At 41.1% G+C, this 17134-nt stretch overlaps 1 protein-coding gene across 4 annotated transcripts in view; it reads left to right on the top strand.

The window, feature by feature from the left end:
• Positions 1–17134, top strand: part of LOC100692877 (glutamate receptor ionotropic, NMDA 3B) — a 77825-nt gene that overhangs the window by 16342 nt on the left and 44349 nt on the right. The window contains exon 2 of one of the 4 annotated variants that reach the window (XM_019349139.2): positions 8051–8206. The exons of the other annotated variants lie outside the window; for them this stretch is intronic. Within the exon in view, the coding sequence (XP_019204684.1) occupies positions 8117–8206 (90 nt within the window). The 5' untranslated portion in view covers positions 8051–8116. The remainder of the gene's footprint in view (positions 1–8050; positions 8207–17134) is intronic. 4 annotated transcript variants of the gene reach the window in all.

The following is a 17134-nucleotide window of genomic DNA, read 5'->3' as shown; positions in this document are numbered from 1 at the left end:
TATTTGCATAAGTGGGTATTATACTCTGAGCCAGTGGACAGTAGCGATGGCTAAAGTAGATAAGATAATGCCTTCATTCTCTCTTTCGCTCCCTCCCCTGCCCGGTTGCCACACACAAACTCTCCATTTATTGCTTACTGACTTTTTTTACTCAAGGCAGAGAAATTCTCTTCCTGCTCCTCGTACTTTGTCTCCCTCCCTCTCAAACAAACACATTCATCCTGTATATTTGTTGTGCACTTTTCACACCCTCCAACTTCTCCTCTTATCTCCTTTACTAAACTCCCAGTGTGAGAACTTTTTCAATTATCCCTGTCTCTACCTCTGAGGGTGAGGGACGAAGGCACTGTTTTGGCAGGATAAAGAGCCCGCAGAGGAGAGAGAGGGGAGAGGGGAGGGGAAAGAGAAGGGTTGAGGCAGGAGGGGTGGGAGGAAAAGAGAAGTTAAGGGAGAGATTCCGCAGTGACTCCGTTCCAACAAGTCATCTTTCATTTTTATGACTTCAATCAAGTGTCCTTGAAGCCTAAATACACCCAGATCATGCACTCTTATCCTGGCTCGAAGACTGGGATACCTTTAAGTATAATAATACCTGGACTGCCCACTGTGTGCACAGATTTTAATGACTGTCAGTCTAGTCCTGTCATTTAATAGCAAATAGTGTCCTGTCCCTGCTGTGCTTTGGCACAAATACAAAATGTACCCCATTTACTTTCATTTTTTTCTCTTTGTCATTGCCTCTAAGTGAGCCTCACTCTCTTCTGCTCCTTCCCACACTTTTTGCTCTCCACCTCCACCTCTCATTTCTACCACTCTCATGCACACATCTTTCTCTTGGCAGGACACCACTGCAGTTTGTCACAATATGGTACTGGAAGCAGTGAGAGTACCTTTGTTTCTCTCTATCTGTGCGTGGGTGTGTGACAGAGTCTGTGTGAGGGTGAGAGATAGAGAGACAACTGTAAACTTGCTGAGGGTGTAACCTTGCCCAGAGAATTCTGGCTGCAGAAAGTCAACTGTCACCTTTGTGTGTGTTCCACTACAGTTACAGAGTTATAGGAGTGTGTAATTCCATCTGTCAGAGTCTACCTCAGTCTGTGTGTGTGCGTGTTTTACGTGTGTGTCCGCGCACGAGCACGCACAGCAGGACTCCCTCCTGTTCCTTCGGGCATTCCGATTCCTCGTCCCATTTTCATCCTTCTCTTTCTTATTAAGACTTGTCTTCTCACCTCTCTGTTTCTCCATCTCTCTCAGTTTCCTCTCCATTTCCTCATTCCTTTCGCAACATCGTTTTTCTCACTTCTCCTCCCCTCTCCACCTCTACTTCTCGGTCTATCCATCTTCTCTACTCTCCCTTTTTGTTTTTGCCTCACTCACCCTTCCCTCCTGCTTATCGCTTTCCTTCCCCCTATTTTCCTCCTACTCATTTCCCACCTGTATGGGATTGCTGTTCAGAGCCATCGAGCCCAGCGCTTGTAATACCCTGACCAGAGTTATTTAGCCGCGATATGACAGGTAGGGAAATGAAATCACCACTTGGGTGTGTGTGTGTGTTTTTCGTTTCGTTCCCCTTTACTGTTTCTCCTTCCCATTTATGAGACCCTGCTGCAGGGCTATTTTTAGTCAGCTGCCACCTTCTCACTGGCTTGTAAAAGCCGTCCACCAGACGTTCACTTAGGCAGAAGTTCTCTATTGTGATTGGGGGATTGATGAATGTTATCTGCAGTGGTGTTTTGGAATGAATTTTTTTTTAAAAACACCTTCCCCTCTCTCTCTCTCTCATCGCTCCAGCATTGCCTGACATATATATTATAAATATTTTAAAACTGTTGTGTATCACATATTATATTGAGTCAACTACGACTCTGCTTTTGGCTGACAAATAGATGATGATAAATGTATTAATTCATTTACAGGTTTGGATTTAGGGACTCATATACCACTGTCAGTTTGGTTTTAGGATAGGCCTGGTTTCAGCTGGCCCATCAGCATTGTACAGAAAGAAATACTGTCTATTACCTGACAGTGAATAGATTCATACTGTTTTGCCTTGAGGCAGCACGGTGGTTAGCACTGTTGCCTCACAGCAAGAAGGTCCTGAGTTCAGTTCCACCATCAGGCCAGAGTCTTTCTGTGTGGAGCATGTTCTCCCCGTGTTTTTGTGGGTTCTCTCCAGGTACTCCAGCTTGCTCCCACAGTCCAAAGACATGCCATTAGTGGGAATAGATTAATTCTAAGTTGCCCATAGGTGTGAATATGAGTGCGAATGGTTGTCTGTCTGTATGTGTTATCCTGCCTCTCGCCCTAAGAGAGCTGGGATAGGCTCCAGCCCCCCACCACCCTGAAAAGGATAAGCGGAAGAGAATGGATGGATGGCGATGGCACTCCTCAGTTGTTGGATTAGTGGAGCTGTTGTTTTTAACTATCTAATATTGTGATTGTAGATTAATTTTTAAGAAATATATTAAAATAAAGGAACAATTTGGTTTTAATTTAAATAGATTTTTCATTTTTTATGGCAACTCAGTCCTAATTTTGACTGACTGATTGTCTGTGTGTTCTACTGCCAGTTTGTAATATAATTCAGCATTATTAGATTAATGTTTCATGGGGTGGAATTTCCTCGGGTGGTGGTTTTGGTCATTTTTCTTAAAACTTTCTTGTATTTGATCAAGAAAAGAAAGGACAGCTGCTCAGTTTGTAGCTATGCTATGCTGCAAACCAATGATACTAGAAAAAAAAGAGTCACAGAAGTAAAAATATAGTTAGTTTGACTGCTAACTTGAAAAAGTCTTGACATTCTCGAAATGGCTGCAGATAAACCAGAAGAAGGGCTTTTGAAGTTGCATCCAAAGAGATTTGGTCTGCGATGCTCATGCTTTTGCCAAATCTCCGTTCTCTAGCGTGGTGCAGGTTTGTTTGGTAACAGACAAGTTGGTCACCCCGACTCATAAAAACAAAAAGTAGATTATGCTCCCTGCGGTGCCCCTAAACTCAGTGTTCTATTATCAAACAGAAAAGGAATCACAGGTCCCGATTTCATTGCTTTTATACTCACTTCCAAACATTTCACACACTCTGAAAGGATCCCATGCCAGTCCTAGAACCATAAACACCCCCGTGGATCGATTTGCTCATGCTTCAGTAAAGCAGTAGGTGTACCACTCTTGTGGTCATGGATACAAGTTTGAATTGGACTGTTACTGCTTGGAAAAAATGTGTTGGGAGTAAAGTGTAAGGATCTTCTTAAGCAAAGTGGAAGTGGCGTGAAAGAGGCAAATTGAGAAATAGGGCGAACGTGACAAAGCTTGAATGTGGTTCCCGGAAAAAAATGCAGTTAGAAAGAAGAAAAACTTTTCTGAAAAGGCTCTCCTCACCACAACCACTCTTTTCTGTAAATCAGAAGAGCTGGCACAAAGTAGAGCTGCTTTTGCACACCATTTCCATCTGCATGATTTTTACCAAGCTCAGGGGCCCAACTGAGGTGACAGATCGCTCCCAAGGAAAGGACAGACTGCCTGATGTTCAAGAATGGAAGACTTGTGAAGTTCTGATCCGTAAATGTCATTTTATCTCTTGGCTATCTTTCAAAAATTCATTTTCTGTCTCTCTTAAGGGTGTAGCTTTTCACAGACACACTTGCACGCATTCACTCTCTCTCTCTCTCTCTCCCTCGCTTTCCTTTATCCGTCAGATGCTTAATCTGATATTAAAGATACTCCCAAATGCGAAACTACCCTTCAGAGCTCCCATTTACCACTAAGACACATGCATACCTGCCAATTACACTCCTTCTTCTCTCTTCCCTGCAACTGCTCTCTTGCTGAGTATTTTATACATATGGGGACACACCTGCCAAAGGCACTGATTTCTCCACCACCTCCTTTCTCGCGTGCGTGCACACACACACACACACACACACACACACACACACACACACACACACACACACACACACACACACACACACACACACACACTTTGACCTGCCAGTGCCACAAAGCATATTTTCCCTTTGAGCAGACTCCCTAAAAATGTCAGGTGGGGTATAACAGGAGGTGAAGGAAGAGGAAAGGTTGATGCTGGGGAAAGAAGGGAATTGAGTGAGAGATGCGCACATCAGACATGAGGAGGATTTCACTTTTGCGTGAAATCACGTTATCAGACTGGTGCAGGGTATGCCAGCTGGGAGAAGAAAGCAGCAGGAGGAGGAGCTGAGAGACAGGAGGGGGAAAAATGTCTGAGACAACTGTAGGCTTTCATATCCTGGCTACGGAACATAACACATATTGAAAGGTAGAGATTTTACATTGATGAATTATTACTAGAAGGACTTCCAGACAACCAAATGGTTCATTTGGATGTGCACGTGGTCCGACCAAAGGATGGCGTGTCAATTTCATGGTTACTTTGTTTTGTATGCCAACGTAAGCTTCAAAGAAAAGTCTTAGATAAAAGGGGGAGCGTATAATCACCAGCAGACTATGCGCTCACACATGCTCGTGCATACTATACCCAGTATTGGCGTAATCTCCCCTGCTCTGGCATATGGCTGCACACTCAAGTGTGCAAACTTTTATTATGTATGTTTCACATTAGACATAGAATGTCAGTGCTTGAAGGGTTCAAATGTAAAATATGGTTTCAGAGATGTGGGGCATATTTTATAGAAGTATGCACACAATCTCTCACCTACTGTACATATTCCGCCGCGTACTATTTATTATTTTGTTATTCTTCATTTTGTTTAGGTAATATTAATTATTCATTGCTACTGGCACCCACAAATATCATCCCAGAAGATTAATATGAAATTTATCCGTCCCACTTCCTCACCGGCATGTACTCATTCCCGTGGTGTACCTGACACTGAGCAAGAAGCCTATTTGCTATGCAGGGGAACCTCCGACAAGCCGAAGACCTAAAGTTGAGTTAATTAAACATTAAGCATTAATCAAAATGAGATCGTTAATCTCGACACGATTATCTGTGATATTTTGTAAATTATGTGCTCCTTCCCAGGCACACTGAGTCAAGGGGGTGCACACTGGAGCATGCACGCAAGCTGACAGACATATACACACAGTGTAGAGAAACTCACTTTGCCCACTGTGTGTGTGTGTGTGCGTATGTGGGCTGACAATTCAGCTCTCATTGCTCTTTGATGCCCTTTACATGTTTCAATCAACATCAATCAACACTTGGAATGCGGCTCGTCATATTAATTGAGAATGAAAAATACAACTGCTGAGGGGGAGGGAGGGAATATTCACACATCAGTGAATATTGCTTTCCATTCACTTGCAACATAATAGGGTTAAATGTTGTAGACCGAAGTAACTTTGCTGACCTGCGCACACCACGCGCACACACGCAGACACAAATCATTGAGACTCACAGCTGCTCCCTTTAATTGAAAGATCACACATTGCAGAGGTGTTTGCCAACTAAGGAAATTAAGTTTGGCTCCTAAATGTCTATCTACTTAGAAAGATCTGACGCATGCAATCTTTTTTATGAATCTAAATTAGAGGTGACTTTGTAGAGTGTTAAACTCTGAGTTGGCATTTACAGAAAGATTATTGCTTTCTCTCTTTTTTTTCTTCCTTTTCTTTTCTGCTCTTCAGCCTGAAGGAGCTGAGCTATAGTTATCAATGGGTTTTGTCAGGAGACAGGCGAAATTTCTAGCCCCAAGGCGTCTTATCTGTGGCTGACTTTGTTTCTGGATGTATCTACTGGCTTTCAGTATACACGAAAAATGATGGCACACACAGCATCCACGCAGTGCGCTGAGATCCTGTGATATAGTCACACAAATATTAAAGATAAGTCGCACGCGCGTGGACATCCGCTCACACAAGTTAACACAGAGCTCACAAACATTCCTACATGAGAGCACATTTAGCTTACAGCACTGCAGAAATTGCAGGGTAATCCCTTTATTTTTCTCTGAACTGACAATAGTTGCTTTGCACATAGCCGGCCACCCTTGTACCTGTGTTGATGATAAGTTATTTTCCTCTGCTCCAATTACACCCCCTGGCTAGACGTACTAATGGCAGATAAGTGATTAGGACCTGGTGCAGAGATTTGTCCTATTTATTTGATGCAGCAATTAAGATGAAAACTGAGGTAAGAGAGAGACAGATTAGTTACTTAATTTTCCTGTGGCCCAAATGGAGGAGGCAAAATGACAAAAATGGCACAGTGATTACATTTGTACATAAATGGAGGGGGGGGTCCTGTTGGCTCAAAATCTTGCTGATTGTGCCAGAACTTTCTTTTCTGTTTGTTCCCATTTCTGCATTCAAAGATGTTAAATGGAAACACTAAAGGCAAGTGAATTTGGCCTGTACAAAATACAGAAAAGATGCTTGATCAATAGAAATTCCATTACAAATCATATATGAATGAAGACTGATATTTAGTCCGTGATCAAGACTGGAAAAAGAAAGGCAGGCTAATTCCACCCACCTCCTCCCCAGCCTTCCGGGATTTTGTCCCACATAACAGTTTGATATATAGGCTTTGTGGCAATTTGGGACTATTGTGAAAAGAATGCTGAGAAGGTTTGTGAAAATCTAGTTTTATCGACTTAATCAGCACAAGTGTTACAGTGCTAACTATGTTACCGTAGTGCATATTTCCGAATATTACAACAGACCAGGTCTGTGCCTGTTTAAAACAGGCCTTTTACCCTCCAGTATTGCTGATAGCAGTTTTGTCAATATTATTGACTTACTGCTCATCCAAGCTTAAAACTACACTGACTGCTTGGGGTCATCAAGACGCTAACATTACAACTCAAATAAGCTGACAATGTATAGCACAGCTGAGAGAGAAGGTTAAATATGACCCTCTCTCGACGCATATAACATAGCCTAGAGCACCACCTAATGACTATTTTTCCAACTTAATCTAACAGTTCTTTTCTTTTTAGTTGATTTATGTAACAACTGTTACATAAATTACAACTGTTAAAACATTGGTTATAATACGTAATAAACACTATCATTTTGGTCAAATTAATCATAAAATTTAAAATTTTTAACTTTTTTTGCAGTCATCGAATAATCCAATCAAATTTTCTTGTCACTGCTGTCATTCTATTCTAAAGTTAGGATGTTGGGCAACATAAGGCTGGAAAAGTAAGTGGTACTAAAACAGCTCAGTTAGGTTAACTGGTAAATTGGTTATTTAGCAAAGCTGGTTAGAGGTTCCAAATTCTGAAAGAACAGCATCTACAAATTGTGGAACAATTACAGAATAACACATACATATATTATCAAATTTGAATATTGACAAAAAATTGAGAGAATCTGGAGAAATCTCTGTAGGAAGGGTCAAAAATCAATACTAGATCTTCAGGACCTGAAAAAGCTAGTTAAAGGTCTGACATGCAAAGAAGAAGTTATATGTGTACATGATCTAGAAATGCTGCTGTCTTCTCTGGGTCCAAGCTCATTTAAACTGATGCACCATGGGAAAACTTTTGAAATGTACATTTTTTTCTGGGTTTGGTCTTTTTTCTGGAAAAAAATTACACTGAAGACTGATATTTAGTCTCTAATCTGGAGGACCTCTCGTGAGAAACCATCTGACTTGTCATCATCCAGTTCAAAGGCGTGCATCTCAGATGGTATGGGGGTGCATTAGTGCCCATTGGCAGCCTGCACATCTGGAAAGGCACCATCAATGCTGAAAGGTATACACAGGTTTTAGAGCAGCATGTGTCATAAGTCTTTAACACAGAAACCCAAATTGATGTTTTAAAGTAGACAGTTTACTGATGTAACATCACAGAACATAACAGCAGCAGAGCAGAATGAAGGTCGAAGAATTTCATATGGTATTATTATAATAGGAAAAAATTTAATATCTAGCCAAAATTAAGTATGTTATGAGTTTTTCTGCATGGGAGCTGGTTTGTTCTGACTCTGTACATTGGGGGTATGGATTCAAAGCTTTTATGAGCCCTGGTGTTGCATCTAATCTTTCTAGAAAAAGAGAAAAGTCATTGCAAAACCAAAACTTTATGCATTCTGTGCAGCGTGTGCAGCAGGTAGTCAACCATACTGGGACCCAGTCTCCAGTGAGCCAAGTGCAGCAGCACGGGATGCCAAAGTCAGCAGTAGCAGAGGGAAGCTTTCCATCTGTTCCAGTCACATCCTGCCACTGCTGGCTTCCCAAGTCCCAATCCATTATGGTTAGTTTAATAATCCTTCAGGTCTTCTATGGCTTAATTGTTGTATTAACAAATGTACATGCTATACAATGTGTCAATAAGAGAAAGGAAAACCAAAATTTGAAATAAAGAAATTTGGACTAATACTTTTAATACTTGAATGAAATCAAGCATTTAAGGTTTTTTTAATTTTATTATGTTTTTTTATAGACTGCTAGCTTATGACAGATTTAAGTTAAAATTTGCAATTTATCATTGGAGCAATGGCATGTCTACATATTATCCTCACCATTGACTGATTAGGTAGAACTTCCTCAGTTTTTATGTATTTTGGCCAGTAACAGATTAGCATGAGAAAAACTGATGCATGAGATCGTGCCTGAAGGAAACTAGCAGAAGCCTGACACAGACTCCTTTACTCACTTACCTTCCCTGCAGATATCAATCTTAAAGCATAATAAAATTTCAATGCAGGATTAAAAAAAGAAAGAAAGAAAGAAGAGAGGAAAATATTTTATAAGCAGTGCTGAAAATTTAGTAATGGTTCATTTTAACTCATATTGTGGGAACAGTCAAGCCACGTTAAAAACTGGTATAGTGTAAAAAAAGGAAAAAAAGAAAAAAAAAGAAAAAGCCAATTTACTTCAGACTCAGCACTACACCCCCTCGGGTTTCCTGCAGATACAAAGCAAAGAACACAGGGATACCTGGATAAACAGCTTAATCAAGTTCCACAACTAACTGGAAAATAGGAAACCAAGGGCAGAGATGAGATAACTCAAAATATAATGAAGCTGGCTTTTATAGGCTGACAGCCACGTCAAGTCTCCTATATTAAATGACAAAAGACATCGTTTGTCATCGCCCTGCATAATTACACATAGAGGTGTTGCTTTATCATTTCTCACTTTACCCACCCGCTTTGTTAGAGATAATCATGTCAGAGGTTAACAGAAATCAGTTGTGCATGTCAGGAGGAAACGGTCGACCAACACCCTCCTGTGCTGAAGTCTGATTTTTGTTAACCTCAGATAGTCACTGTATCGTGTCCTCCATATCTGTGAATCCAAATGAGCCTAAAGCCCCTATAGTAGGTCACTTAGCTCTGCCCCTAGTGTGTGCATTAGCCACCATGGATGAACCAAACAAGGTTAGTTGTAATGATACGTCATAACTAAAGAGACAGCACTGAAATGTCCTTTTAGGCATTCTCCTTGGGGTATATTTCGTCTATGGTGTTTGCTGCAGGTGTTATGGGCAGGAATGAAACAATGGCACATTTGTGTCTTATAAATAAATCCATGTGCTTGCCTCTTTAAGGTTGCATAAAGGTCACATCTAAAGGGAACGGTTGCTACAGACAATTAGACCATTGTATACAGGATGAATCATCAAAATGACTAATGGCACATTCACAAGGAGAAAGGGGCTCAGGGGCTATGTTAAGTGCATAGTTCTTATGATATTACTTTTTTTAACCTCATTCATCTCTCCAGAGTATGCTAACTACACCACTTTAGCCCTGAAAAAGTCCTTGTTTATTTAATAGCTTCCCACAGTGAGCACAGCGACAGCTTCTAATACTGCTGAACTTCCACCATTTACATCTACCATTTAGGATTTGGCTGCACCAGAATTTGTTTCCTCTGATAATGGCCTTATTTGTAGTAGGGCTGGACAATTATGGCTAAAATGAATAAAATATATCTATTATTTTGATCAGTATTGAGATTACAATCATTTGTCATGAATATTCAATGATTTTAGTGGGAATCATTATTGCACTGTCATGTAAACAAAAAACTGCTTTCACATCTTCACATCTGTACAAATCTTTGCATCAAAATAAAATATACATTTTAATAAAATGAACCAAAATTTAGCACAGCATTAAATCAACAGACCACTGCTTTCACCCATAGATTGAGCTGCCGCTCTATAAATTAATCTTTGCAAACAAATAACGAAGTTTGTTCACCTGGCCTAAACGCATCTGCTAAAAGCATAAAATATAATATTTTTCACTCCATTCATTGCACCTGCACGATGGTCATGACTTAAACATGTAGCAAATTACTGGAGAGGTGTGAGATCCCTCTCCATTTCCCATGCAACGTTTTGCATACAGAGAACGTTTTGCTACTTTGAAAAAACAACTGATCAGAGGGAAACCATATCCTTTGTCGTGAAAGTTGTCTGCGTTATTCACCGTCTTTAGAGGACACAAATCTTTGCCCAAATGGAATGGGATTGCGTTGGAGATTTCAGTAAGCCTTTGTGAGCTGCATGAATACCCTGACATACTGTACAGGCTCACTTTTATGGATGTCTGAGTTGACGTTGAATGATTCACGTTAGCAAGCGTTGCATTGTTTTTCTTGGCCCTCATGCATTAATTATACTGTAGTGTATGGTGTATTCTCAAGGGATTTAATAAGTTGTGTTGCTTTGCAGTGCAGACACACCTCGACAGCACTCTTTGCATATGGTTTGTTCCTGGTTAACATCACTTGCCCCAAGCAGCAGATGGTGACCTGCTTTGAGGGAGATGTTCTTCACCTTCTGACATTTAAATTTTGTTGTATATCTTTTAACATAGCATTACTCATCGAGTTTAGCCCGGGAAACTTCAAGCCGCATCATCATCGTCATAGCTACAAGCAGCCCAGGCAATGAGCAACCATTTCCCTCTAATCAAATCTAATTCAAAGTATGCTCTACACTTTATGCCTGCTGTTTCATCTTGCTTGATTTGCTTTTGCTTTGCATTCTACTGGTGGAGCATGCATTTTTAGTATCGCTCAGTCACATTTATTTAATTTATGGGGAGCTCAACTTGTAATCGAGATTAAAATTCGATTAATTGTGTAGCGTTAATCTGTAGTCACTGGGGCTCTAGGTGCATAAATAAAAAGCTAGTTTCTTAACAACATCACACATTTTACAAAAGCACCATATATGCGGGTTTACTTTGTTCTACAGAGATTTGACCTTGAAACCAAGAGGAGTAATCTGCATTCCTTCCTGTGTTTGAATGAGTAATCAAGGAACCTTTAAAAATATGACTGCTTGCTATTACCCAAAGGAAAGACTAACATGACAAAAATACTGTAGAGACAAATACTGTAGTTTGAAATCTGCATTTGACAGCTGCAGTGCTGTAGTTTATCTTTTCTGCTTTACTCTCTGATGAAAACCATAGTGTAAGGGATATATAATTATAACACAGCTGTTAGTGCCACAAGCAGCTGGTGGTCAAGGTCACTGGTTGGAATCCCACAGTATTTTAGACTGGAAAGTGAATGCACACTTCTTGACCCTTGTGATGCGGTTGGGCTGTGCAGCTCTCGGTGTATGAATGTGTGTCAGCTGTGCTTTGCTTTAAAGGAACCTGCAGTCTCAGCATGCTCTGCAAATCATCCCTGGATAAATAAGGGCTTAAATATAGATATCGCAATTGTAGCTGTAGAAAAATGTCAACATCTATCTTGAATTAGCACTATAGCAGGCACTGCAAGTAATCCCCTCTCGAAAGTTATTCATTAGAACAACATTAGCACAGTTTACTCACAGTTTATTGGCAGGCTGAGCTAATGACAGGCACAGATGCACAACATTTATGTGGCTATGTGCCTTATGTCTGCCCATGTGGCAGGATAGGAAAGCCGGTAAAGGAGAGCTCTGATTTCAAAGGAAATGCCATTTTAATACAAGCTGGGTTGATCTCACTTGTTCAAATGTTCAGCTGTTGGACTGGCCAAATTTATGTCTAAGAAAAAACACATTTTTACACAAATTATTACCCATACTTCCCATTTTTTAGACTAACTTACTGAATGAAACTTTTCAATGTGATATTTAGGTGTGGGCTTATTATACAATGAAAGATCATTAATGTCAGTTTAAGCCTGCTTAATTTAAGTTTTACCAGACAACAGGGTCTTAGATACGTTTAGTTAAACTGTCAGTTTGTCACCTCTGTGTCTGTCTGATTGTCTTTTTTTTTTCTCCATCAGACTTTGTAAATGGGTTTCTGTGCTCCCCAATCTCAGACCTCACTTAGGAGAGCATTGTATAACTGACAGAACTGATAGGAAAAACCTGTAATAATCTGCAATTTTGCTTTTGAGCTTCCTTCTCTGTGTTATCAGGGCAACCATACTGTTTGAATTTTTATACGCATCGCCGTCCTTGTCCACAGTTTTCTAATATAGAGCTCATGTGTTTTAAAATTACTTTCTCTGAGTCATTGTCTCCAACTTAAAAATAAAGTTGACACTCAGAACAAATCACAACTCTCGAAGTCGTACCTCCGCGGGTAGGTGGGTGGGTCAGGTACAAGGACCAGAAGATTGGTTTGGATAAGCAAGGACATTTCAGCACCGGATGCATTTCCTTCTAAATTACTTTGTATTCATTTAGTAAACAAAACAATTTTCTAAGCAAAGGCATTCAGGTGACTCATGTTCATGGTAAAATTATGATAGTATAGAGGTAGTGTCCTCTTTGTTTTCTTTTTCCAAATAGCCAATTCTCCTTTGCTCATTCTGCTCTCGCTACCTCTGAAATTAATACTGTACGTCTGAACATGTAGCACAAGTGGTGGTGTGAGGTCAAACAGCATACTCATTTTGTGTTGTGCAAATGTCTTGAGCCATACCCCTTTTTGCCCTTTATATTTTGCTTTTCTTGAGCAATAGTTCTTCAGATTTCTGAGTTTTTCTTTTGACATTGACTCTTTTTTTTCCACTTACTTTCGGTCTGGTCATTGTATCCAACCAGAATAGTGGTTTTGTTTGTTGGCTTGTTTGTTAGGTTCATTAAAACTAATGTATGAATCAATCAAGCATTAAAAAGGCAATAACTCAAGGGTTGAACTAATGTTGTGTCTCCTAAAACATTGATTCGGTTCATCTCAATGTAGCATTTTCAGTGGGAGAAACGTTTCATCACTCATCTAAGTGACTTCTTCAGTCTCAGCAGACTGCAGGTTTCCCCAACCTTATAGACAGTGCATTTGCACAAAAACTGAAACCCATTCAGTGGGCTGGTTTCAGTTATTGTCCACTGAAACCAGCCCACTGAATGGGCTGAATGAGACTGAAGAAGTCTCTTGGATGAGTGATGAAAAAGCTACATCCAGATGAGCAGACCATGCATCAAGACATCAATGATAACACATCTGACAGGCATAACTTCTTTTTTCTGTACCAACAAGGTGATTCTGTGCAGTGTGTCCTTAAAAACATTTGAGTAAACTTGGCAAGTGGAGGACAAAAGAAGTATGTACAGCATCAGTAATTCTTAAGGAAAGAGAAATCAGTGTCAACAGGTCTAATGGAGTGATACATCCAAATTTGAAATTTTTGGCTAGAAGAGAGTGTGAGTGTCTAACAGCCATCTGTTAAACACAGGCTCTGTCACGGTTTGGGGTTGCATTTCACCCATTGGTGTTTGGGATCTTGTCAAAGTTGATGGAATTATAAATGCAGAAATGCACCATCAGATTTGAATCCAGAATGCAAAACCATCTGGAAGGCATCTGACGCCTAGTGGTTTCAATTTTCAGTATGACAATGATCACAAACACACACAGTGTTTGTGAAAAGTAAAAGCATACCTGGATAGAAAAACACACAATGGAACGCTATTAGTCATGGATTGGCCTCCCCAGGGCCTGGACCTCAACATTAATCAAGCAGTGAGGGATCCAACTAAGACTTTTATAATGTCCCTCAAGAATTCTGGGGAAATATTCCTGAAGACTACTTAAAGAAATTATTAGAAAGCTTGCCTAAGAGAGTTCAGGCTTTGCCAAAGAAAACAGGTGGTCATGCCAAATACTGACTTTCAAGCTTGCTAGAATTGTGCAAACTCTGTTTTTGCCTTAGTATATCTCCATTTATGTTTGCAAATCATTCACTGAATCACTGCAGCTATTTCCCATATTCCTGGCAAAATATAAAGAAATGTGGCTCAAGACTTTTGCACAGTAGCGTATGCGCCCCAAATCAACTCACCCCAAATGATCCCTTAATCGACTGGAACTCAGAGTCATATTAGAGAGGCACTTCTGGTGCGAGCAGGGTGCCATTTGTCATACATATTACTCCAGATTTATACTTGAGGCTAATAGTCTTTTTGTTCACTTCCGCCTTTGTCACACTTGCTCCCAAATTTTTCCCTCTTCTCTAATTAGCCCCTTTATACTTGCTCTTGCACTTGAAATCTTTCACTCTCTTCTGTGCATATTCATCCCCACACTCTGTCTGCCACTGCCTCTCCATCTCTCCGTCATCTCTCTCTTATAGAGATGGATGAAAGGGGATATCAGGGAGCCTGGGTGGAGAGCTCAGCTGATAGGCTGAATCAAGGCAGGTCATTTACTCACCACAAGCCCATCCATCCTGAAACCCACACATACCCACTTAAAAACACGCGCACACACCTTTACTCACCTCATACTTTCCCACAAACACATTGCGCCTAAATGACTTCCATCTCTCTAGGTGTATTATTTCACTCCTAGGAAGCCTGGCCAGAGTTTAAATATTCAAGCTGACTGGAGCGAAGGGATCTTTTCCATCAGGAATTTGTTCTTTCACACATCTTGAGCATGCACGTTCACCCAAACAAAAATGCACACACGCTCTAAGACTAAGAAATATCACACATAGTCAGGCACGCACCCCGTGCTCAAAGCTCTAGACATCTCATTACTGGCATGGTGTGCTTTCACCGCTGGGGTATTGTGAATGAATGTGTCCCTCCTGAAGTTTTTGCTGTTTGCAGCTCTGCTCCCCGTGGGCTGACTGTTAATGACATCGCGCCATTCTGCATCTGTACTTGGGAAACTGTTAGTATCATACTCCTGGTAACTAAATAATGTTCCCATCTCACAAGTCCAGCTGCCTGCTGGTCAAATTACAGCCAAGCGAGAGGCTATTTTCTGCCCCGCGCCACTGCATCTGAAACAGCTTAGTTTACCCCCAACGTGATGGCATGATTACTCCAAATGCTTGACGCCACCTCCGGCAGGTTAGCAAATCAGTGAGCGAGGAAGATGAAACTGGACAGCGAGAAGTGAGAGAGTCATGATCTTGGAAATCATGGTGATGGGAAGCCAGTGAAAGGTGTTCATGAAAGAGCAGGCGCACGCTGCCGCTCCTTCCTTTTGGTTATTGACAGATGTGCGGCGTAATCAGAATACAGCATGTATGCGCTACTGTAGGGCAGATGGATGAGGCAGGGGGAAAAATGCGATTACAGTAGCAATCATAACTCAGATTAGCCTTCCTCTGTACCTCTCTCCACTGTTCAACACGGGAATCAATCACCATCACATTCACTACGCTGCCTCATATCACACACAGGGCCGCACCAAAAGGACAAATATTATTCTCTCCGGTAGAGAAAACAACATTGTCTATAGAGCAAGGACAACAATCGCTCTCTTTAATAAATAACGGCAGCTATTATGATCATAAATAGTGAGGGGGCCAGAGGCTGTTTGTAGGGGGGAGGATGATACATGAATCCATTCAGCATATTTCTGCTGTGGGCTTGTATCTCTGCAACTGAGGGGATCAAAGGAGCTCCTGACAAAAGAGGCGCAGATGCAGCGTGCTGAGATGACAGCCTTCACCAATGCTAGAAGTGCACTCAGCACTAACATTGGCTGACTAGAGACCTGACTAACCAGTCCAGAACAGCACATTTAGTCCCCCCCTGCTGTTTCCTCTATCTGATTATTATTGATGACATCAGGACATTCGCAAGCCCGTGGAGGCTCATTAAATCAGAAGTCAACTGATAATGAAAGTGAACACTCTGCACTGGATTACTTAATTTACTCAACACGACTAGCACAGAAGAATTTGCATGCTTTGATATGTGCTTGCTTTTTAGCTATTCCCCCTGGATCGCCATTTGATTAAACTGTGGAATCATGTAGCAAAAACTTCTTCATGAGTAAAGCCCAAAGCACTTGGCTGGTTTGAGTATGTGATCAGTCTGTCTGGGTTTGTGTGTCATAATGTGCTTGTGTGTGCGTTGTATCCTCCTGGTCCTTTCTGTTCTACAGTAGCTTGCAAGGCTTCAGGGAATGGAAAAAAAAAAACAAACGCTGATGTGCTCTGTGTCTTGATCATTCAAATTAAATTGAAACCACGCTGAGAACAATATTCCATCAAATGGTTTGTAAATTATAGACATTCACATTTATCACGCAAATACTCTTGCAGACACCCTCACGCCCAGACAAATAGTTTGCATACCTGTACACATATACACGTTTTAACGCACACAAACACTTCCACGCTGCTACAGCTGGTTTGACACCAACATTCACAATGAGCGAAACCCCTTTTATTTCACTTCTCTCTCTCCCCCACGCAGAACGATTCCCATAAACCGAGAGCCTGGAGAAAAAGAGAAGACATGGCCTGTCAAGGCTTTTATGGCTTTTCCCACAATCGCTCAGGACTACAGTGGTATTTTTATGATGTTGCAGTACAGCCCCCAATTCTCCTAACACGCCACACCACCAAGGAAACTAACAAGGCCCTTATGTTTAATGGGCTCAACACGCTCATACCTCCAGCGGCCTTCAAATCGTCATAGCTACGAGCTGCCCAAGCAATGAGCAACCATTTCCCTCTAATCAAACCTAATTCAAAGTGTGCTTTACACTTTATGCCTGCTGTTTCATCCTGCTCCCCCAAGGGCCACAGTCTCTTGTATACTTTTCCGCTCGATCACCGTATTGAAGATGGTGGGTGGAATTGGATGGAGTCAGGGTTTTGCATATATAATTCAGTGGTGACAATCAGAAAGACATGGCACTGTCTCCATCAACAGTTAACTGTGAAACAAGATTTAGCCATCCTTTAGTCTGTGGCCAGTCCCGTGGTGGAGCCTAATAGTGTGTATCTTACTGCTTATCACTGT

Source organism: Oreochromis niloticus, linkage group LG19, assembly GCF_001858045.2.
Source record: "Oreochromis niloticus isolate F11D_XX linkage group LG19, O_niloticus_UMD_NMBU, whole genome shotgun sequence".
Taxonomy (NCBI): Eukaryota; Metazoa; Chordata; class Actinopteri; order Cichliformes; family Cichlidae; genus Oreochromis; species Oreochromis niloticus.
This window is presented reverse-complemented; position numbering and strand designations above follow the sequence as displayed.